The sequence below is a fragment of the Ictalurus punctatus genome, chromosome 15 (assembly GCF_001660625.3).
Source record: "Ictalurus punctatus breed USDA103 chromosome 15, Coco_2.0, whole genome shotgun sequence".
NCBI lineage: Eukaryota > Metazoa > Chordata > Actinopteri > Siluriformes > Ictaluridae > Ictalurus > Ictalurus punctatus.
In genome coordinates, this window is record NC_030430.2 from 5,826,120 (window position 1) to 5,849,541 (window position 23,422).

At 41.4% G+C, this 23,422-nt stretch overlaps 2 protein-coding genes and 1 long non-coding RNA gene across 3 annotated transcripts in view; 1 reads left to right on the forward strand and 2 right to left on the reverse strand.

The window, feature by feature from the left end:
• Positions 1-867: 867 nt before the first annotated feature.
• On the reverse strand, positions 868-3,236 carry LOC128635103 (uncharacterized). The gene is made up of 2 exons (XR_008397971.1): positions 3,137-3,236; positions 868-1,041 (listed from the first exon to the last, which is right to left on the reverse strand). It is a non-coding gene; the product is annotated as an uncharacterized LOC128635103 (long non-coding RNA).
• On the forward strand, positions 3,026-18,842 carry zmp:0000001174 (retinoic acid-induced protein 2). Its single transcript, XM_017487053.3, has 2 exons — positions 3,026-3,527; positions 13,477-18,842. The coding sequence occupies exon 2, from the start codon at positions 13,573-13,575 to the stop codon at positions 15,286-15,288; it is 1,716 nt and encodes a 571-aa protein (XP_017342542.1). The 5' UTR covers positions 3,026-3,527; positions 13,477-13,572; the 3' UTR covers positions 15,289-18,842.
• LOC108275918 (sex comb on midleg-like protein 2) overlaps positions 18,683-23,422 on the reverse strand; it is a 42,755-nt gene continuing 38,015 nt past the window's right edge. Inside the window, exon 15 of the mRNA XM_017487051.3 lies at positions 18,683-22,934. Within this exon, the coding sequence (XP_017342540.1) occupies positions 22,809-22,934 (126 nt within the window). The 3' untranslated portion in view covers positions 18,683-22,808. The remainder of the gene's footprint in view (positions 22,935-23,422) is intronic.

The following is a 23,422-nucleotide window of genomic DNA, read 5'->3' on the forward strand; positions in this document are numbered from 1 at the left end:
CTGGGTTGAGCTGACAGGAAGGTTAATGGTAACCCAAATAACCACTGTTCGTGATTTGTTTTGAAATGCTTTTCTGCTCACCATGGTTGTAAAGAGTGGTAATTTGAGTAACCACAACCACCCTGTATATATTGATTTAATCTGCTTGAAGGGTGCAAATTGAAGTTTTTCTTTGCCACTCTAATACATTTTAATTGAACAGTGTCACATATACATTATTTCTGACAGGCTTGCATCAAAACATGCTGTAACATGGATACAAATAAACATTATGTAAATTCCTATTTCAGCTTTTTCACTAACACCACATATCTATCTCATGTACTTTTTTTGCTGAGGGCATCTCTGACATGCTCAGTGTTTGCTTGCATTTCGGATGGAGGGATATAAATGGGACGGGGGAGGGGTGACCTAAATTCAGACAAATCTAAATTCACAGTGGTTCTCTCAAAGACCCTTCTCCCTTCAGTTTATGATGGCTGGTCCTTGACAAGCCAAAATACTGCTTCAGTCCATAATGATAATCCATTTTGCTTTTTGGCTGTCATGTTCATTTTCTAAACATTTTCTTTCATGCCTGGCTCTTCTCTCTGTTTTTTTTTTTTAAATTTATGTGTCACATTTCACCATTTTCCTCGGCCTGCTTGACTTTATCTTCCAGTTACACTCTTACAGTATTTCTGCTCCTCTTCATTTTTTTCTCAAAATTTATCAGTCATGTTTACCCCTTTTTTCTGTTCCAGAAGCAAAGAATGAAATGACAGATATCACTCCCATATCCCACTCGTCATGTGTTAGCAAATCGTGTGTGTGTGTGTGTGTGTGTGTGTGTGTGTGTGTGTGTGTGTGTGTGTACACACTAGAGACCTGCTGCTCATTAAGGTCCATTCAGAGTTTTGCCTCAGTGGAACAGTGGTTACTGCAGGCCTGGCCCTGGGCGATAGTGACTCCCCCGAGATCAACCATCATAAATCCCTCTGCCTTGGACAGACACACTCAGTAAGACCTGATGTAGGAACAGGCTCCTCCAATGACACAGTCCTGAAACACACAACCCCCATGAGAGTACAAACATGGTCTCAAATCAGCAGCTGACGATAATTCAGTTTGCAAACGAGTTGGCTCATTTAGGTGAACATTTAGATCTGGCTTGGATATCTGGAGAGCCTGTCTTCGTGAATAAATCAGTGTTCTGCATGTCTATTGGTTTTAATCAGATATATGTATGTGTGTGTGTGTGTGTGTGTGGAGAGAGAGAGTATGGAGGAACATGCTTGAATGAGGGTCTGACTTCACTGCTGGTTTTATGATGATGTACAACATGTCGTAATAATAATAATAATAATAATAGTAATAATAATAATAATAATAATAATAAGAAGAAGAAGAAGAAGAAGAAGAAGAAGAAGAAGGAGAGTCTCTAATGTAAAAGGTATGTGATACATCTTAAAATACACAAAATGTTTAATTTTGTGTATTTAATATCATTATTTTGATATTAATGTGAAGTAAAAAAAAATATTGTCAAAAATAGTCACATAATGAAATAATGAAGAAATTATAGCAGTAGCAGAAAGAAGAAAAATAATAACATTATAAAATATAAAAATGTGTAAAAAAAAAAAAAAAAAAAAAAGAAAGAAGAAGGAGAAGAAGAAGAAGAAAAGTACAATAATTAAAATAATTTTATAAGTAATTTAAACGTAACATGCCAGAAAAAATAAGGTAAATATATTAAGCTAGGGAAAAAGCTAAAGTGGAAAATATGTAGTGTATTGGAGAGAACTATTAGTGTCTTGCTTTTATTTGACAGAGGAAAGCGTGCACATGGTCTGATTGCATCATGGACCTGTGGAAAGGAATACCCTTCATGGGAAGCAGCTATCCTCATACAATCTATTAAAAGTCACTGCATACTATTAAGACCTTCGAATGAAACCACATCAGCTTATGAACTGTTCACAATGTCACACTCATCAGTCAAGGCAGAAATAACAGAGGACCAAGGAACCAATGAAAAACATCAAGGGGAGTTCCTTTCTGTGGAACATAACGCCTTTTGGAAAACAATGACAGAACTCGGAGGACGCTGCCAGGCACTTCCCGAAAGATCCAGCTCTTAGTGTTGGGCTGAGCCAACTCATCTGACTCACTAAAAGGAGCTGGAACTCCCAGTTTCAGCTTGAACCGCGTCTTCAACCTAACAGGGCCTAAATCACTCACTACAATATACTTACTCATTAGGTTTAAGGATACTACAGAGAGGCTAAGCTAGTCAAGTAAAACAAGCAATTGTTCAGGGATGTCATTCAAAGGGGAACAAACAGCAACATAGCTGACACTGACTGCATATGAAATTCATTTGCATTCACTTTATTAATAGATGAAGCATCACCAGCTCTGCTGAAGGGCCTGCATATTTAATAATACATAGACCTTATATAGGTCTGAGATGATATTGTGGATGGTTATATGGAGAAAAAAAGTGTAGAATGTAGACTGAATAGTGGGGATGCATGGACACATGAGCATCATGCATCTATTTTTATAGATGGAAAACACACACACACACACACACACACACACACACACACACACACACACACACACACACACACACACACACACACAATTTAACTGATTAAACACACACAGAGAGAGAGATGCAGAGTTTGTGTGCATTATTATTATTATTATTATTATAATTATTATTATTATCATCATCATCATCATCATCATCAAATATTTTATCCTTATAATTTAAAAAAAAATCATATTACTATAAAAAGTGGTAATGAGTCCTTTAATTTGTGTGTGTGTGAAACGTATAGTGAAGTGATGGTAGATCGCCTTCCAGCCCGTTTCATCTTCATGGGGCGGGGGGTGCAAATGTAGCTCAATAACCAGAGAGAGAGAGAGAGAGAGAGAGAGAGAGAGAGAGAGAGAGATGCAGAAAGATACAGAGAGAGAGATGCAGAGAGAGAGAGAGAGAGAGAGAGAGAGAGAGAGAGAGAGAGAGAGAGATACACAGAGGGAGATACAGAGAAAGAGAGATACAGAGAGAGAGATGCAGAGAGAGAGATACAGAGATATACATAGAGAGCGCGCTCGAGCTCTGAACCAGGATTTTACCCACAGTGTCAGGCTTAACGCGCGCGCGCGCCACTAGTAAGAGGAAGGGGAGGCGTGGGGAATCGCGAGCTCGGCGGCTCGAGCGCTGCGCGCGCAGCTCGACTGTCACACGGCTCCGTGCTCCTTCTTCATTTCGGTGGCGTCGGGGGAAGAGATAAAGAGGCGAGCGCTCGCATGTCAGCTCTTCTGTGGGAAGAAAAAAAAATACGACTCGTGTATTTACCGTCCAGTCGCGCTTGGTTTCGGAATAACGACACCCTAAACGTCGACGATTTCATGGGTCTACGGGGAGAAAACGGAGCGAGCGGTGACGGAAAAATCCAGAAATAATGCGTGATTAAACGCCAGCTGAGGCTTGACATCTCCTTCTTCATTTGCGTCGAGTTTATTCGAAGGTAAACACCGTTTTATCACATTTCCGAGCCTCCTCATAGAACCTGCTGCGTCCCAATACTTACCCTACAACCTTGGTAAATATTCAAGTATGCCAAAATCCCAGTCCATAGGTTGCCATAGTTACCAGCCGTGGTTATATGATTTAAAGCGGTCGTGGATTAGGACGAGGCCGCCAGGTTTCCTACACAGTCACTGCGTTCTGTAGGCTACTTGAGCTTCATGAAGAAGTCAGTGACCCTGTGGATCCCAGGCCTAATGCTGAAGTGATCTATCCGAGGTTCCTGTAACAGTTTTAACGGACGTTGTGTTGCGCAAACAGAAGCTGCTGGCCACACAGGTGCGTGCTGGAGCCTGGGCTTTAAAGAGCCTTCAGGGTGGATCTTCACAGCCAGCACGAATGCTTTCCATGCTTAAAACCATGACATCAGGCCATATGTAGACTAAACGAGCTCTTTACGTTCATTATGGGAATATTACACTCTGAAGAAGAAGAAAAAGGTACTGAACTGTACCTTCTGGCCTGTTTTGTACTTTTTAATATAATTCTTTTACCTGTAGGTCTACATTTATGCCTTTTCTCTGACCCAATTATGGATCTTAGATCTATACTCTATCCACAGAAATATATAATATATATACATATAGCCCATTAAACGTACAAAAAAATGCACCCTTGAGATACCACCATTAAGGTTAAATTAAAGGTACAGTGTACACTTCTTTTCTCATAAGCCTACATCATTTGTTCCTTTATTTTGCATATTTTCCTTAGAAAGCTGGATGTAGTATAGCTTTTAAAGACACTACATATACATTTCCAGGTGAGAAATACATATTAAAGGTACAAAACATGTACCCTTTGGATGGTACCACCACATGGGGTAATTAAAGGTACAGTTTAGCACTCTCAGAATCTAAGGTACCAGACTACTTTTCTTTGTCACTGGAGTCGTACGATCAAGAGAAGTTGTTTTGTAGGTATATTTTGCATTTGGTAAAATCAGACCGCTAGTGGTCTAAAAGGTCTGAAAAGGGATAAAACGGGCACGTTTAGCGGTACCAAGACAGCAACACGGATAGGTATAGTGTGGTACTTTTATTTCTGAGAGTTAATCGATCGTGCCAGCGAATATGATTTCTTGATTTACATTTAGCCGTTTCAATAAACACGGTTTATTATATTTAGAACAGGGTAAATGTTAAACCATTTGAGCTACCTTGATGATTGGCTAATGCGATTGGCTAAAGTTCATTCCATATTACAGACTATTGCTGTTTAATGGGGTGTTTTTTTAAAAAAACACCCTCAATTTAATATTTCAATATTTACATAGAACAGTGGAGGTTATTCAGTGTCGTACCAAACGTTTGTATGATATCGCAATCAGCTAAGCTTGAGAAAATGACGAGACGTTAGCGAAAACAAAACCGTCTGATTATTTCACAGCGCAGACGAATTCTCGAATCTGATTGGTGTTTATCCATCTTCTATAACGGCAGCTCTGACGGTAGTTCCGACTGTAGTTCAGATCACAGGTTTATATTAATACGTTGTATTAATGCTTTATGGTTTCTATATTAACACCTCATTCACTTGTGTGGTGGACGCTCTACTTGATCTAGAGCTGCTAATAAAATAAAGGAGCCTCCAGTGCCAGAGTTTTCCGTCTGGAGAGCGCCAGGCTATGTCACATGACCCTGTCGTGGATCATCTTCCTGTAGCAGCACACATTCAAGAATGTTTTAGACATCATAATAGAATAACCACGTTTAAAGTAAGTCCTATATCCATCCTCATATTTCTGTTTAGGCTAGGGTCTGGGGTTTGGAGATGTTCATGTGTCTAAAAATATTACAGCAGAAGGTTCTATTCCTTCAGAAGCAAGGGTGTATTACAGATAAATGGGTCCTCGATAGTCCCGAGCTACAACGTTGTCCATCGTCGATCAAATAACGATCAAGTTCGGATCCTACAGTGTGTTAGTTCTAGTGTGTCATATTTCTTCCATGGAAGTTCATGTCAGAGCTCCATCTGAGGAGCTAAAGAAAGGAAGCTGGGTACCAACATTATTAAAGCTCAGATAGAACCACTGCAGAACGTTGGGCATTGTCTCAGATTTCCCAAACTGCATTTCAGTGCAAGACACTTTCAGTCTTAATCTGCACTAATGTTCCTTTAAGAGCCAGGATGACGCTACTGTATTCTAACCAGTGACTGGACTATGGGGGTCATGAAGGGGTTAAGCAGTCTCCATGGTGATCGTTGACGTCTGGCTGTGTGTGTGTGTGTGTGTGTGTGTGTGTAAGTGAGCTGGAAGGGTTCAGCAGAGGTTGATTCACCGCTTTATTGCCTCATTTGCACATTTTAAAACGCATTAGTTCTTATTTGTATTGTGCTGCCGGTTTTCAGCTTGTGTATTTAATCTTTCTGGATCCGTGTGTGTGTGCAGATAATAATGAAATGATTACAATGAACCGAAAGGTACTTCTTGTTAGTAATATAACTCCTTCTATGGCGTTTAATGAAGCAGTTCTGCTTGATTTGGAAGTGTTTGGACCTGCTTGTGTAGGCACGACCCATTTATCATTTGTCCCTTTTTTAATTCCTAAATAGGTGCTTAATCGCATTTAAGTCAAAGTGTCTTTCATCAAATCAGGCTTGCCGTCTCACGTGTTCCACACTTTAAGTAAAAAAAAAAAAATATGTGATGGGATGAGGAGTATTGCTCATGATGGCGCAGAAACACGAAGACCTCTGCTGTCCTGACAATTTTTCATTGGTGTGATTTACTCAAAGTAAATATAGTAAATACAGAGGAGGGAATGGAGCGTGATAAGAACGCACGTGTCAGAGTGTTTGAGATAAAGATCCTGGCTTGCCCACTATGGTTGATTGAAGATCTAAAAGTAGGTACACGAAGGCCCCGTTGCTCAAGCGTTCATCATCAGCCGAACCAGACGGCTCATAGGAAAGGACTGAGGTGTTTTAACTGCATGAGCCCTCCTCTGTAGTCATTCACACTGGCTTCTGTTGTGTTTTGACATTGCTTGGCGCAGCCCTTTTCAGAGAGGAGGAGTGAAATGTGGAAGCTATTACAGTAGAAAGGAGGGGTTGGAATGCAGACCAGTCTTCTCAGCTGGCACTTTAACCTTCCTTAGGCGCCAAACCTCGTGCCAGCGTTATCCATCATACAGCCACCTGGGTGCTGGGCTTAGAGCTGGACTTGCATAGCTCTGATCGCTGGTCAGTTCTGCTTTTGAATCTTTATAAACCATTGGTACCAAGCAGAACATTGAACGAACCACTAAAAAACAACAACAACAGGATTATATAATACAGCCTGACAAGAAGCAAATTGGATTATTTGCCTATTACAGCACATCCTGCAGTGTTTTCTTCTTCTTATACCACAGGGATTTTCCAACGATTATAACGTTTAAATTGATTAACGAACACCATGTCCTACTTTCTAACCATTTATATTTATGTCTAATGTTGTGGAACATCCACAAGTCACGTTAGTTCCAGTTATAACTTGTGTTATAGTAGCTATCAGCTAACAGGCATTCTTTCACCAGCATCTCTCTCTCTCTTTCTCTCTCTCTCTCTCTGTCTCTCATGAAGTTAATGACGAAGCACAAAATCCCGAAGACTTTGCTGTGTTGGAAAAAAACAAAGCGCAGACACTGGAGACTCCTTCCATAAATGTTCAACAAACCTTAACACCTTGTGACCAGTCAGTTTCAAGTAGTATAACAGTGGGATGGAAACCTTTGGAGGTAGATTATGTTGAAGCTCAGCCATTTGGTCAAGCCTTGACCATATTTCTATCTCTACTCCCATTTATAAACACAGTAATCACTGTATCTTCATCACATGGGGTGATATTTTACTATTTTGGGCAATATTTTGGTTTGTTTATTGGTTTATGCCTGTTTATGTGTTATGCATATGTATTACTTGATCTCCGTGTCTCAGAGGATTACATAGGCTTTTCTCGATGTATTTTATTATTGGTAATAACTGTTTCCAGTATCCATTCCATTGTATTAATCCCCCTCTCCTGCTGCCCTTTGACCCTGTTGTCATAACAGCAGGGTCGAGTTTCGGTGCTGGAGGAGCATTTAGGGGTAATGATAACGGATGTGTAGGGATAGTCTGTCTGCTGTCACAGTCAGCAGATCCCAGATCACATTACGTCATATTTAATTAAATCCTCCCTCCTCTGGAGCTTATTTATATCATCTGGTCCTGCAGGCCTCATCAGGGACGTGGCGACGAGTTTTATATTTACATGTACTCATTTTGCGTTTCCACCCTGAGGTTGATTTAGTCCTCTATACAACAGCAAAATACCAACGATGACAATTTTTAATCATGACACTTCATACTTTTTATCCATTGTTGAACACCTGCAAAACAAGTTCCAACTTATAATATGTTATAAACAGTGGTTCTGTCACCAGCCTCACTCTCTCCTCTGCCTTGAAGTTGATAAGACAGAAAAAACAACAACTTGTCATGTTGAGTTTCATGTTGCTTCACCATAAAAGCTTCACAATATCAACAATTAGATGTTGTTCTTTGTTAAACAACTTTTTTTAAAAAAATCTTTGTTATTCGGCTTAGTTTAAGTTAAGCATCCACGATACAAGGTCTCGATTAGCCGTTACTGTATTCGAACAAGCGCTTTAATAGAAATCTGTGATTTGAATTATAGCTGAAATTATGGTCAGAGCTGCTGTTATAGAAAATGAATCAACACCTCCTGACTAATCATGTATTATTTATAAAGTCGACATCGTCATCATGCCTCGACGACTGATCTGAGACGTGTTTGATGCCTTTTAACTTTGCACTGTTTCGTATTCACCTATTCACACATACACACTCGCACACATGCAAGGCCCTAGCCTGCCATTTGAAGCAAGAACCACCAACCCTGTGATTCGTGGTCAACCCGCTCTACCACCTGAGCCACAGCCGCCCAAAGTGTGCGAAGGCAAGACATAGGAGCAGTACAGAGGTCACATCGAGGTGTTTTGAAGTCAGCGAGATCACAGCCTGTTGCTTATTAGCATTCTGCTCAGGGAGACAGAGGGCTGGTTTCATGACGATGCATTTTTCATGGAGACCCTGAAACACTGCCACCTCAGTTTCTCTCCACTAACTGTGCTCTCGCTGTAATCATTAACTCTTCATGCGTGTGTGTGTGTGTGTGTTTGAGGCTATCTCTGCACACTGGCCTGTGTGTTTGCATTCATTCAACCTTCATAAAATAACTCATGTTTTGACTGCAACCTTGCCAAGCTATCAGCACACTGGCGTAAATCAGCACCCATCCCTGACCTTCTGCTTCGGCACACATCCATCTCTGCTTTCAAGCCAGATGCTCCTCTGTAAAGCATATGCATCTGTGTGTGTGTGTGTGTGTGTGTGTGTGTGTTTAGCCTTACCAGTCTTGCTCTGCTTTTGCAGATAGCAGTCTCCAAGCCTCTCTCACTCTCACTATCGCAGCCTTGGGCTGTAGTTGAGCTATGTACAGATTCTAAACTCTGGCCTTGAGCTCAATACAAATAGGCCATTCACTGGCGAGATAAGATGCCAACTTGTACAGTGCCAAACCTGTCCTACTAACGCTCAGAGGGTCTCAGAGGTAAGAGAAGTCTCCGGAGGCAAATCGAAGGTTTAGTTCCAACGAAATTGGCTCACGCTTCCAAATGTTGGCGGTTAGCTGTGTAAGCATGCTAGCGTTTAAGCTTTAGCCTCACTGCTAGACTTCCTGGTGCACTAAGAGAAGACGTCTGGCCTCTGTCTAGCTTTGTGTTCATGGTAGCATTTGTTTCATGTCTACAGATATAAAACAAATCTTTGTGCGTATACAAATAATTAATCATAATAAATTACCTTGTCGTATTTTTTTAAATTTCCTTCAGCAGGACCATCAGCAGTCATGAGTCCATTTCATGAGTCGTCATAATTCCTACTGAACGCTACAGCTATTATATTTAACGATGAATTTCCTACCTTTGGATTTATACTCTGTGGACAACTGAACCAAACTCCCCTTATATAAAATTCGTAGGTGTTGAAGGCAAATCACAGGTTTATATTAATGTTTCTACATTAAAGCGCACCTATTATGGTTTTGAAACGTGCCTAATTTTGTTTTAAAGCTCTCATACAATAGATGTACATGCATCTGAGGTCAAAAAACACTTGAACGTACTCATAATTTAAATTGCAGCATTACCTTTTTCCCCCAGTGTCACAAACGACTCGTTAAATGATTCGTTCTAAAGGATTTGTTCTGAACTCCTCCTTACAAAGAGCATGCTCTGCTCTGATTGGTCAGATGTCCCATTCTGTTGTGATTGGTCTACCGCTGTCAGCGTGTTTCGAAAAGGAAACGCCCACTACCGTAACAAGTTTTTTTTGTTACAAACCTGTGTAGGTTAGTACAGGAAGTAAAGTCTGGAATCAGTAATGACTCGTTTCAGCTGTTCAGAATCGATTCCTTCTTTGGGGAGTCAATAACTCCGTTTGTCATGAGCGTTGATTTTTAAAATTTTGCAGACATTTATACATGCACAAACAGCTCTATAACACAGTACATGAAAGGTAATATCTGAAAAACCATAATAAGTGCACTTTAATGTTTCTATAAAAATTTCTACAGCAAAAACATACAGAGGGGCTTGTATGGTGGAAGCTCCACATAAATGTTTTTTTTTTTTTTTTTTTTTTTTAAACGTGATTAATGATACGGTGACGTTTTCTAAGAGGAGATGTTTATTGAGCATTTTTGGAAGGAGTCTCCGGTGTCAGCTCTTTGTAACAGTCAGAGGAAAAGCTGCAACTTTGAGTTTGGCAAATTGCTGCAGTATGAGGAGAAATAAAACACTTTGGGACATGCCTTTATACTGGAAAATGGCCAACTGATTATTTTCCCATAACAGCACACCCTGAGCATAAATCACGTATTTTTTCCATGATCCACGATTATTAATGTGTATTATTATTTATTAACTATTAATTATTAACTTTGTAGAGGTACGGTACTGTCATGCTGACACACTTGCCCTGTGCGCCCACAATGGCTGGATGTTAGTTATTAAAACTAGGAGTACTGTTAGCATAGTCAGTGTGATGGTTTCATGGGTTGTTGATTGTAAGGCAGTGTTTGAATTTACATTGTGGGTGTGGGCATGTGTTATATCTTGTTGGGGACCAAATGTCTTCCCGTAAGGATAGGAATTTAAAAATACAGCTATAAGCAGTAAATTATTTCCACATTGCAAACATTTGCTATGAACCATTTATCAAGATAAGATAAACTATATTGATCCTGAAAGAAATTCCTCTACCAATTATTCAAGACAATACAAATCAATGAAGGGAACAATGAATAAATTGGTAAAAGAATATAGAAAGAGACATACTAGTATAAAATAAAAATAGATCTATTCTTTAAGAACTGTACAAAAATACGATTGTTGCTGTAGGAAAGGTGTTGTATTTTATGGTTCCGTGCAGTTTTAGCAGTAGTAGGTTGTGCACGTGCTGAATTGTGGGAGTAGATTATCGAGCTCCATGCCTCATCCCGCTGTCCTCTCCATCACCGGAGCAGTTGGGGGGCACAAAATGGCTGTCCCAGCATGCAGCATCAAAAATGGATTCAATGGCCTGTGGTTGGCATGACAACAGTCCTGTGGATGGACCAGAAAATTGTTCCCAAATTGTTACATCTGGTCCATTCTCGCTGTCTAAAATGGGACCAGGCATTCGTTTAACATCATCTGACAGATTCACATTTGGAAGGAAATGCAGAAAATGTCACAATTTATTGCGTGTGCACGAACATGATCCGCCTAATACGGACGATTCTGGAAGGATGCCATGATGGAAGTAACAGATGGCTGGGAGGGAGGAGAAAAGACACCAAAATGTTTATGATGATTGATGGTTATGTATTTTTGTATCACAGTGCTGTAGAATACTTGTTTCTAATTGGACAGATGGTTACTTCATATTAGGTTCATATTAATGCTCTCATTCTAATGCTATTGTTTCTATCGTAACAATGTACACAGAGATGGATTTAAAAAAAAAAAAAACATGAGTATAATGGTTATATGGGGAAGTTTTCTGTAAGGAGACGTTTGTTTAATATTTTTAGAAGGAGTCTCCAGTGCTAGCACTTTATAACAGGTTAGAGGTTCTATCTTTTTCTTAATAACTTAAAAAAGAGAGGCTGGTGAAGGAACAACCGTTTATAGCCGACTACCGTGTACGAACGTTATCAAACTGAAAGATATCCTCAATTCCACCAATTTTCATTTTTCTACAACAATCCCAGCTGAAATATAACATCTTGTGGGATGAATCATCGGGAAAGCTGGCAGTCCACCGTGTTGCCTTTCCAGCTGTGGATTATAAATTATTGTCTTTTCTTCTTTGTTCAGGATTTATGTCTTAACGATTTGGCAGTACGTCTACCAGATTTTACACCCTAAAATGAGATTCATGAGCTGGGTATAACACTCGAAGCGTGTGTTTGTTTTACAAAGCCTTAAACAAGCGCCTCAGCGCAGGCTGAGCTATCGATGACGTCATGTTGCCATTTTGGCACAGCGTAAGGACCGAGATAGATGGTAAATTAAAGACAGGCTCCTGAGGAGAGACAGCAAGCATAATAAAAAGTGCACACGAAAGGGCTGAGGTAACGTAGGTGGAGAGACTTTTAAAGCTGTAGATTGTTTGCACGAGTGCTGGGTTTTCAGTTTTGTGTTTCGATGTGATCCATGGAAGTTGTTCATGGCTTGTAGCAATTTGGATGTCATGTTTGGGAAATTAAACAATTAAATTTGCAAGTACATTTCCCCCCTCCCGATTTTCTCTCCAATTTGGTCCCTGGCCAATTCCCAACCTCCCAACTCGCCTATCAAACGACAGCTACCACCCGGCTAACATGTGCTTCTTCTCTGAGACACAGGGAGCCAGCAGATACACATCCTTTCGAGCTGCTTTCCCATTAATTTGTATTCCCATGTATATTTTCATCCTGTCCATTGTAAGTTCATGACAGGTCTCCAAGATGTGCTTTATAAAGGAAGTCACGGCTCTGTAATGAAACATTTCCCTGTTAAGCAACTACTGCCCTGAGCTTGACCTTTCAACCAATGACTCTCCATCATTCTCTCCTTCTTCTTACATTCTCTCTGCCTTTATATCTCTTCTTTCTCTCTCCCTCATCCTCTCTGTCTCTTCCTCTTTCTCTCTATCTGCATCTCTACTCTTTCCCTCTCCATGCTTGCCAAATGGAGGTTTACTTTAGAGCGCTGCCAGCATTTTGTGTAATAAACTCCACACTGTCTGGCTCATAAACAAATAAGCCGAGGCTCTCCGAGTTAATTTCATCAAATTCCTCCCTCGTTCCTTCCTCCCAGGCAATTGAAGCCATTCCGTTCATTGATGCATTCCTGATCTGTTTAGACGCTCCCTTGGTGCGTTTGCCTCTCATGTTGTACAGTGTCTCCGTCCGTGTTTCCTCTCTGCTGTGGCAATGTCGCAATTTTCACAGCTCTTTACAGGAAAAACACATGTTCAAGTTCTGGAGTGCCGATTAGCGCTTCGTGCTTACTAAATTAGATGCAGGCTCAGCATTATGTTTTGGTTAGTTAAAAAAATTTGTCATAGGAGTATTTACTTTTAACCTGTTTTCTTTGTATTGCTTGTGCTGTTTACACTTAATTATATATTGAAACCTTGGATTTATAAGGTTGGATTTTACGATATTTTAAGAACTTAAAATACTGCAATAAACTGGTGTCAAGTTCATATATTATGTGGCAAACTAAAAAATAGAACCTTATAATTCCAAGGTATTGCTTTGATAGATGTTGTTCAATGCTAGCATCTAATACTTCTTCTTTTTGAATTTACAGGGTTGGTTCCCAGAATGCTCTCTGAAATATGAAAAAAATTGGTATGACGTTTTAGGCCTACAGTACCTGAAGGAGGCTGAACTCAAAAAAGAGGTGATGGAGCACCCGTACAAGGACTCGGTCCCAGTAGACATGGCAAATCCTCAGGAAGTCTGCAACAGCACTGTGGGTGGGGTTGACAGCATTGGCAAACTCGAGAGCGAGACCAGTCCAGTAATCCCCAATGAGACATGGAATGTCAGTTCTCCTACCATCTCCAAGAGGTCTGTCTCTCCTCTGTTGACGATTCAGGCAGCTCCTGTTGTTGCTCCCAATACAGAATCTACTGGAGGGGTTGCTCTTAAGGTTGCAACCACAGTTCTTCAGCCCATCTGCTTGGGCGAGAGTCCAGTTGTGCTACCCATCTTAGCAGGCACAGCAGCTGCTCAAGTTGGGCAGACTGGTACTACGCCATACCTAATGACCAGCCAAGGTCCCCTGTCACTACCACTGGTTTTAGAGCAGCAGGTGCTGCAGCACCTGAACCCACAGCTCCTCCAGCAGACCGCCACTTGCCCAGCGCTCTCGCTACAGAACAACATGCTGTGCCAGAACCCTTCAGTCGCTCTTGGACCTCCCCCATCTCTGGACCCGAAAGGTGGTAGTCCAGTCCTGGATGCAAGTCTGCTTACCCTTCTCCAGAACCCAAATTTTGCTGCCATCTTGCAGGATCTTTTTCCTGGCCAAGGTAATACCTCTCCTACATGTCATCCAGCAACTTCCCCACAGGCAGACCCTTTCTCATCTGCCTTTCTCCCCCCTCCACCACTTTCACACCCATATAGCTCTCCACTTGCCCCATTAGTGCCTCCAGCCACTTTGCTTGTCCCTTATCCAGTTGTCATTCCCCTGCCGGTTCCACTTCCAATCCCAATTCCCATTCCAGTCCCAGTCTCAACTTGTAAGGACACCAAGTTTGACAGTGAACGCTCTAAACCTGCTTGCACTTCAAGTAAGAGCACTCAGACTTCCACTCATGATTTCTACCCCACTGTGATGATGCCAAGCAAGGACATGGCATTCCAACAACCACCTCTTCAGTCGAGTTCTTCCCTAGTGGTGACAGATGGGGAGGTGCTAGACTTGTCCGTCAAGGCCCCTCAGTCTCAACCACTGCATACTTGCAGTTCACAGGAGATCCAGGCTTTTCAGCAAGACAGTGTACTTGATCTATCTGTATCCAGTGATAGGAAGACATGCATCCAGTCATGTAGTGTCTATGGGCCACCACCACCTGACCGAGAGAGAGCCTGTATCTCTGGAGAGGATGTCTGTAATGGAGCGTTGGCTCTGGGGGTCTTACGACCAGTAGATTGTACTCCCAAACTGGACTCCAAACTGCTCAGTGGTTTAGCGTCTCTGGAGTTTAGTCGGCAGCACAAGTGGGTGGTGGACAGTGGCAGCAGTGGTTCAGTCACCAGTTCAGTACACAATGCTGCTCTTGGAAATAGTGGCAACATTGAAATTGTTAGCACTTCACAGACAGCCAAGGTCATTGTATCTGTGAAGGATGCTATGCCTGCAATCTTTTGTGGCAAGCTCAAAGGTCTGTCAGGCGTCTCCACAAAGAATTTCTCTATTAAGTGTGACGCCAGTCAAGGGGGTTATGCTGCCCTGCCTAGATCCCAAGGAGAGCAGCGAGGAGACCCCAGTGACGCACTTAAAAAAATCCCCAAAAACCGAGCGATTAAACTGAAGAAGGTCAGCTCCCAGGAGATCCACATTCTACCTTTAAAGAAGCAGCGTCTGGCTGCCTTTCTGCCCAGGAAATAGCGAGGACTCTGGTGTTGATGGTGTTAGCTAGGGGATGCCTGTGGGATGGAGACAGATGGAATGAAATACAGTGCATACAAAAGCTTGAAGGAAGGAAGGAGGACATAGAGATCGAGAAACTGGGAGAGAGGGAGAGCAAGGAAGGAATTAGGGTTTGTTGATGCTAAAGGCATTCCTGGCAGAAACAAGACTTAGACACTCTAAACTGTCCAGAAATATTTAGGGCAATGCTGGCTGCCTCGGGTTTGCCTGGTCGGCATTTGATCCATTCATTATAAAGCGATCAGAGAGATTGTTTAAGTGGCTGAGTCCACAAGAAATAGAATATACAAGGAGCTGAAAATGAAAGACTGCAACACTACTGAACAAATCCCTCACATTTCCACATTTAATTTCCCCCAGAACTGCTCCTCTGCTATGCATTTTGATTTCGGTCACACGTCTCCATGAATTATTCATGACTTCTCTAATCTAAATGTCCATTAATATGCATAAGCCCAGTTCAGAGATTGTGCCAGCTGCCAGAATGAAATCAGTCCTGTATTCCTCATACAAACACGATGTGATGAATTTAAATTCGTCTCCGTCTGTTTGGCTCATACCAAATGCTGTTTGCTGTAAGTTCTTGTGCAGGACTTTCCCCAGGTTTTGTTTCCAAAATGAACTTTGTGTGAACAGATTTGTAGTGTTTGCTTGGGGTAGTGTGTGACCTCCGTGCTTTGCCCCGTTAACCGGTAATCGCTGTATTAATCAGTGGATCAGCTAAGCGGAACATCCACTTTCAAGGGTGGGGGGGTGGTGGGGGATTGGGGGGTGGTAGGGCTAGCAGTTAGCACAGCGGGCTAATAATAACTTGCCAAACCAAAAGGTCTCTGTTTCATTAACTTTGATGATCGGCAGAAACGGTTGTCAGTGGCAACAACGCATAATTTTCATCCTTCTTTCCGGGGGGAGGGTGAGCGGGAGGGAAAACCACCCTGCCCACCTATCTCAGTTAGAACGAAATAATCACCAGAGGCTTGCGTATAGTGCAGTTAATGCAATTTAAAGGAGTTATTAATGATCTTTCTGTGGGTTTTGCTTTTTAATTATTTTTTTTGAGAGATAGATTTTATGAGCCCTCTGAACTGCAGACCTGCATTCATAATTTCAGGCTTAACTGGTATTATCTACTAGTGTTTGTTATTGCAACATGTCCACTTCTAAAATTGGGTGAGGTAGTTATTGCACCACTAGCTTTTAGTTTTGCTATACTAAACCCCTATAAAATAACAACCAATAAATCAAGTTGTTTGTGTTTCATATTGCGCTCCCCCCACTTTCCCTGCACAAGCTTTCTGCATCCGGCATTGTGTGTGTGTGTGTGTGTGTGTGCGGAACAACTTGAAGCTACTCTCCCACAGATTAGTGATTGAAAGAGGACAATTAAATTAGATCCCCCCCTCAGGTCTCATTTAGATTGGTCTATCAATGTCAGTTATGTTTTTGTTTCGTTTTGTTATTTTTCTCATAAACAATGATGTTCTTACTATATTGCTCATGTTTGTGATTCTGTTATCAGTTCAGTCCCTTGTCTAGTCCTCTGGTTTTATGCGATTACATTAGGGGTGTAACGAAATTACCATATCTAATCCAATCTGTTTAGCGCTCCAAATATATGTATTAGATAGCTCCCCCCCTCCAGAGTTGGTGTGTCTGACTCTGACTGTTCCTTGACCTCAGCTACATTACTCCATTTCATTATTGGTCTGACTATCCTAAACAGGTAGACACATCACACAGCATCGCACGGTCCTGTTAACAAACATGGCCTTTCTAGCAAGCGTTTAGAACACATTATCTGTTCAGTTCAAACAATGTATTCAAATCCGTAATTTACATATGCATATGACCCGGGTATCAGTACTTTTATTGGAATTGTGTGTGTGTGTGTGTGTGGTGATGAGGGCTTTGCTGCTCTGAAATTCACTGTGTTAATTCACCCTTAGTGGCTAATCTACAGAACATTCACCTCATGTGTGTTTCCCAGTCCACACTGCACCGCACAACTGAGTGTTTTTATTTCCTGCTCCAACACACACCTTTAACCTCTCAAAGGGCTTGATTATGAGACGATGTGTTGAGTCAGGTGTGCGAGATCAGGGAAACCTTAAACTAAAGGAGCAGAATTGGGAAACCCTGCCTTAATATAAGCATGTTTATAAAACATTATTGTGGCGAAGGCATGAAGGATATAAGAATGGAGCAGTCAGAAATGAGATGAAGGAAAAATCACCCTCAAAAAAAAGAGGGGGGGGGGGGGGGATAAAAATCCCACAAAACAGTATCAATGAAGTGTCTCTTTTCCACTACGCTGTGGTAGCTTAAAAGGCTTAGCAGACCTTTTGGTCTGTGCCGCTCAGATTCTCACACACAACACTAATTTAGTCAAAGCCACAGAAACGCCCAATGAGCCGAAAAACTACCAACTAGACATGACATCAAAAAGCTGACTTTGAAGCTCAGCAAAGCCATTTTCTCAAACTCGACTCACAATCTGTAATTCAGTATTGTAAATGAACGGCTCTCTTTACGTAAAGTTATACGTCAGTTTCTTGAACGCAGCACGAGGTAATTATGCCTCGTAGTTTTTTTATTCCCGCACAGCGAAGGGGAGGATCACTCGACCAGCATGCCTCCGGGCGTGTTTAGAGTGCCAGAATGTGTTTATTCATAAAGCAGCTCAGAGCCGAATCGCTTATCCACGGCCTGCTTTTACGACGCGTATATGGAAGGAATCCGGAAAAGGAATCAAAAGATTATAATAAAGATGTTTATTATAATGTCGATCTGAAATATAATGTTCTCTCCTCTGCAAATATGACTTCATTTAAAGACTAATCCTAGCACAAAAATTAGCTGAAAATTGCCAGTAGAGACATTAAAACAATTATTTAACAGTTATGTGATTCCTTGTCTGATCAGACACAGTGATTTTATATATGTATGTATCATATAAAAATACGCATCTTTTTGGAGTTTATCAAATTGAATTTCTGCCAAAACTCATCAGCATTAAGTAGCTGTAGATCCGTAACGTGTTAGCAGTGCGCACCGACGTTGTCGTTTTCGGAGAGAAACACACAACCATTGCACAAATACTGAAACGTGTGTGTGTGTGTGTGTGAGTGAGAGGGGGAAAACCTGACTTTATGATGTGAACCAATTCACACACTCGTCCTTGCTACTCAAAAGTCTGAATCTGTACACGACACTTTGTGGGAGTTGATATTCTGGGAGTATTCTGTGGGAGTTTTTTTTATTTTATTTTATTTTTTAAAACATGTTTTGTAAATAATGGAGCAATGTGTTAAGGACTAAATGAAAAATAGTAATAAAAAAGAGAAGATGGCCATGTTTTTAAATTATTTATTTATTCTTATTTGTATCATTTAAAATGTGGAAAAAATGTGTACGTGAAGAGTGCATTACTTTTAAAAATGCAACATTAAAAATGTCTTTTCACATCTGAACAAGTGTTTCGAGCTTCTTTTGCATCTCCTAGACATTAGGGGGTGTCCCCCCGCCCCTCCAATCCCCCCCTCCCCAAAAAATAGCATAGCAAGTATTAATTAACTATGGCACAGGAATTTACAAAGGAAAGAAAGAAAAAACGGAGGCTAAAAGGTGAAAACAGACCGAAATGCTACATTACAAAAGCCGCTTTCAAATAAAGTCTACTAAAAACCTGAGAGATCTCAAAAGGAAAGCAACAGACAAATCGTTTTCAGAAGAGCGGTATAAAGTATCGGAAGGCAATACGAGATAGACTTTTGACAACGACAGGCCCGTCCCAAAAGCGTCACATTACTTTCATATACAATATGTTCAGTTTAAAATATTCCTTTTTTTTTTCTACAAAAACATGTACATTCCTGCTGCTGCATTTTATGGTGAAACCCATAATACACTGATGAACCCTGTGTCGCGCCGTGATCCTAAATCGATTGATCTATTTATTTTGTAGCGTAAGCCGGAGTTCCACGGCCATGACGTATCTGTGTTACGCCTCGATAATCAAACACGTCCCTTTAAAACGTGGTCTTCGTTGCTGGAGGAGTTGAGAAGGATGTGGCGGCAGGACATGAAGAAAAAAAAAACAAAAAAAAACGGCCAGCTCCGAATAAAAACGCAGATCTGGACCTCGGCGATCCTGTCTGCGCAATAAGTGTATACAGTATGAAAAATATACATGCAAATATTTTAACAAGAGGAAGATTTCACCATAACAAACGACAAGAAAAATTATTGTTTTTTTAAAAACGACAACAAACTCGACGTTCTTGTGTGGCTGCCTGGGAAAACCCTTCATGTGATTGAATGTTAACATTTCTCACAACCAGACGTAGAACGAAAACGTTTTAAAATCTGTTTACCACCAAAATTGAACATTGTGGACATTTTACCGTCAGACTAAACTGATGAGGCTTATATATATATATATATATATATATATATTTGTGTGTGTGTGTATATATATATATATATATATATATATATATATATATATATATATATATATATATACACACACACACACACACACACACACACACACACACACACACACACACACACACACACACACACACACACACACATTTCGCTACGGTACAACAACTTGAAATCCTAGCAGGCAGAGAGAGAAAACAAAAATTTTACCACAAAATACTGCCTTTATTTTCAACTTTGCTACGAAAGCAGAAAATCATTTGCTGTGTTCCGATTCACCTACATATACTATGTGCTAAAAGTAGGTACTCTTTTTGTGAAGGTAAAAGTACATACTTTTGAGGGTGTAGCAATAGAGTACGCGAGTACTGGGACATACAGCGCTAACACGTCATGTAACGGAAGATGAACGTTGCCTAGTTACGCGCCGTAAACAAACTACTCTTTGCCTTTCAGCTTTTCCTCTTTCATTATTCCTTATATCATTTAATCGACTGTTCCCTTGATTTGTTTTACACCTCTCTAAAACGTGCACGACCCACGCGTTACACTCGTCCGTCCGTCAAGTTTACTAGCTGAATTCGGCGAAGCAAACTGTCACAAAACTCCGCATCCCTCCTTCCCTCACACCAGGACGCATCCACATCCATCCATCCATCCATCCATCCATCCATCTTCTATATCACTTATCCTTTTCAGGGTCATGGGGAACCTGGAGCCTGTCCCAGGGAGTACACCCTGAACAGGGTGCCAGTCCATCGCAGGGCACAATCACATACACATTCATACTCTACGGACACTTTGGACACACCAACCAGGGGGCATCGGGGTTCAGCCTACCATGCATGTCTTTGGACTTGGGAAGGAAACCGGAGTACCCGGAGGAAACCCCCACAGCACAGGGAGAACATGCAAACTCCGCACACACAGCCACGGTGGGAATCGAACCCATGACCCTGGAGCACCGTCTCCTGTATCGTTGGAGCACCGGCTCGAAATGGGTATACGATACGGCTAAACTAACACTCGGCTACCAAGTGTGATTTTCGACATCTTTAGACAGAGTGACTGTTTTTACCAGCGTGTTTGTTAAACCGGCTGCTTACACAACGTGATCTAAACAAGAAGATAGCCTAGGCAAAAGTAAATAAAAACATGTCCACGTCGTTTCAATGAAAAATGCTTACAGTTTTGAAGTGTCAAAGGATTCATCCAGTAAGAATTCATCAACGGCGGCATATGATGGGTTTACCCAGACCGCCACACACATTTTTATGTATATACTGTATAACAATATACATCGACAAAAACCGTCTTGGATGCATCAGGCTGCTCTCACAAAAACATACCGACATCTGAGAGAATTGATCGGTCAGTATTTAAATGCACTGCTGGTTTGTTTGGTTTGGTTTCTAGATCAATTTTTTTGATCTGGAAAAAGAAGTGAAAAACAATGTGATGTCGCTGATGATCTTCACACAGGTTTTCCTCAAATGTATTGTTTTGGTCTGAAGAAGAGAATAAATGTCCTGTATATAACGACTGGGCTAGTCTGCTAGGATATTTATATATTAAATGAATGCTTATTGTAAAGTGAGGACTATTCTGAATAGTCTGAAGCAATATTTAGCACTTTCATTATTCTGTATTATTCTATAGTGATGAATGTGAACAAACGTGTTGCATTTCACTAAGGTTAAGATGCGGTTATGATTCCAGACTCTCCGCTTTCCTCTAAAATCCCGAGCTGACGCTGGCCATGAGTCGCCCGAATCGATTCGGAGAGTTGGATCACGGCCTTCTGCGTTTCTCCTCCATCTTTCCTCAACGTCGGTGTGAACGCAGCCTCGTGTGTCAGAAAGTAATCTTAAGGGAAGTTAAAAATTACACTAGAAATGTCATACTCGTATTTTTATCCACCTTCCCAGGTGGAAAAATGTTTACAATTAATAATAAAATACAATTTGTTTGAAATGCGTATTAAGCAAATCATCTACAACTTTCTACTTGAAAATACATATATTTGATTTCTGTAGTATACGCCGTATACTGGGATTTGGTAAGCTGTGTAAGAGGTTGAAGATGGGGGGGAGGGGCGCAATTTATGATGAGCTACCCCACGCTAGACACTGAAAAATATAAACACAAGCACACAGCACGGCGACCGTATCAGCAAGAAAGAAAGAAAGAAAAATATAGAGAGAACAAAACAGAAATGAAACGATTTGCAGTGCTGTTTGGTTTCGCAGCAGTGACTCTGCAGGAGTGGACCGTCTCTGTATTGCAGACAGGAGGTAGGGAGGAGAAATGTGTTCATCACGTTACAACATCACACCAGTTCTCCACGCACAAATGCAATAATCGGAGCAAATATCGATATCTTGGGGGGGGGGGCAGTTTAGAATGACGGCTTTCTTGCGGATGTGATCCAGTTGAGGACTGAGCGAAACAAAGAAGAGAAAAAAGGAAAATAACAAAAGAGAACTATGAGAGAGAGTGGAACAAAAAACGGACAGGAAGATGCACATGTATATGATATATGAGTTTTCAGCTATGCTGCTTGCGCCTGATACACTCGTAGCAAAGCCACACACTGAGATCAGCCAAATAATATCTGTTCAGCGGTGGTTCTGGATCACTTGTCACTTAGCTCTCTCTCTCTCTCTCTCTCTCAGTGGCAGGTAGTGTGTGTAGGACTGTTTTTTTTTTTTTTTATTATTGCTGCCCGGATCTCTTGCTGTGTCCGTCCCAGAGTTTACTCCCGACGTGAGTCTGCTGTGCGTCATCGCTTGCTGTCTGTCTGCGGAGCTGTTCGGTGGTTCGGATGGATGAAAAGCAGCGCACGTCCGTGACTCCGTGTTGTTTAGCTGTGTCCAGCGCTGTGCTTCATCCAGTATTTAAAACCTAATTCAGTACTGCTGAGCTTAACCCAATACTGAGCCTAATCGAGTACTGTAAAGCTGACCAGTACTGTATGTATAAACCTGCATTTAATCCTGTTACTGTGTGTGTCTGTGTGTGTTTAATCCTCACTGCTTGCCCTGTTTGAGTCTCTCGATGTGGTAGCAGAGTTTGAGGGCGGGGCCGAGCTTCAGGCCCATGTACTTCATCACCATGTCGCTCCTCAGAAGCATCAGGGCTTTACCGTCAATCTCCTACACACACACACACACACACACACACACACACACAGAGAGAGAGACAGAGAGAGAGAGAGATATTAGTTACTCAAGAGAGTATTACTGTAGAACATTATCAACATTTTTATTGGGCGGCTGTGGCTCATGTGGTAGAGCGGGTTGTCCACTAATCAGAGCTTGGGCGGTTTGATTCCCGGCCCACGTGACTCCACATGCCGAGGTGTCCTTGGCCAAGACACTGAACCCCAAGTTGCTCCAGATGGCAAGTTAGCGCCTTGCATGGCAGCTCTGCTACCATTGGTGTGTGAATGGGTGAATGGGACACAGTGTAAAGCGCTTTGGAACTGCTAAGGTTAAAAAAGCACTATATAAGTGCAGACCATTTACCAACATGCCACTATACTATAATATGCCACTATACACCACAGTGTACACCACAACATTATTAGAGCTGCAACAACTAATTGATAAAATTGATAATCGTTGTCAACGGATCTCATTAT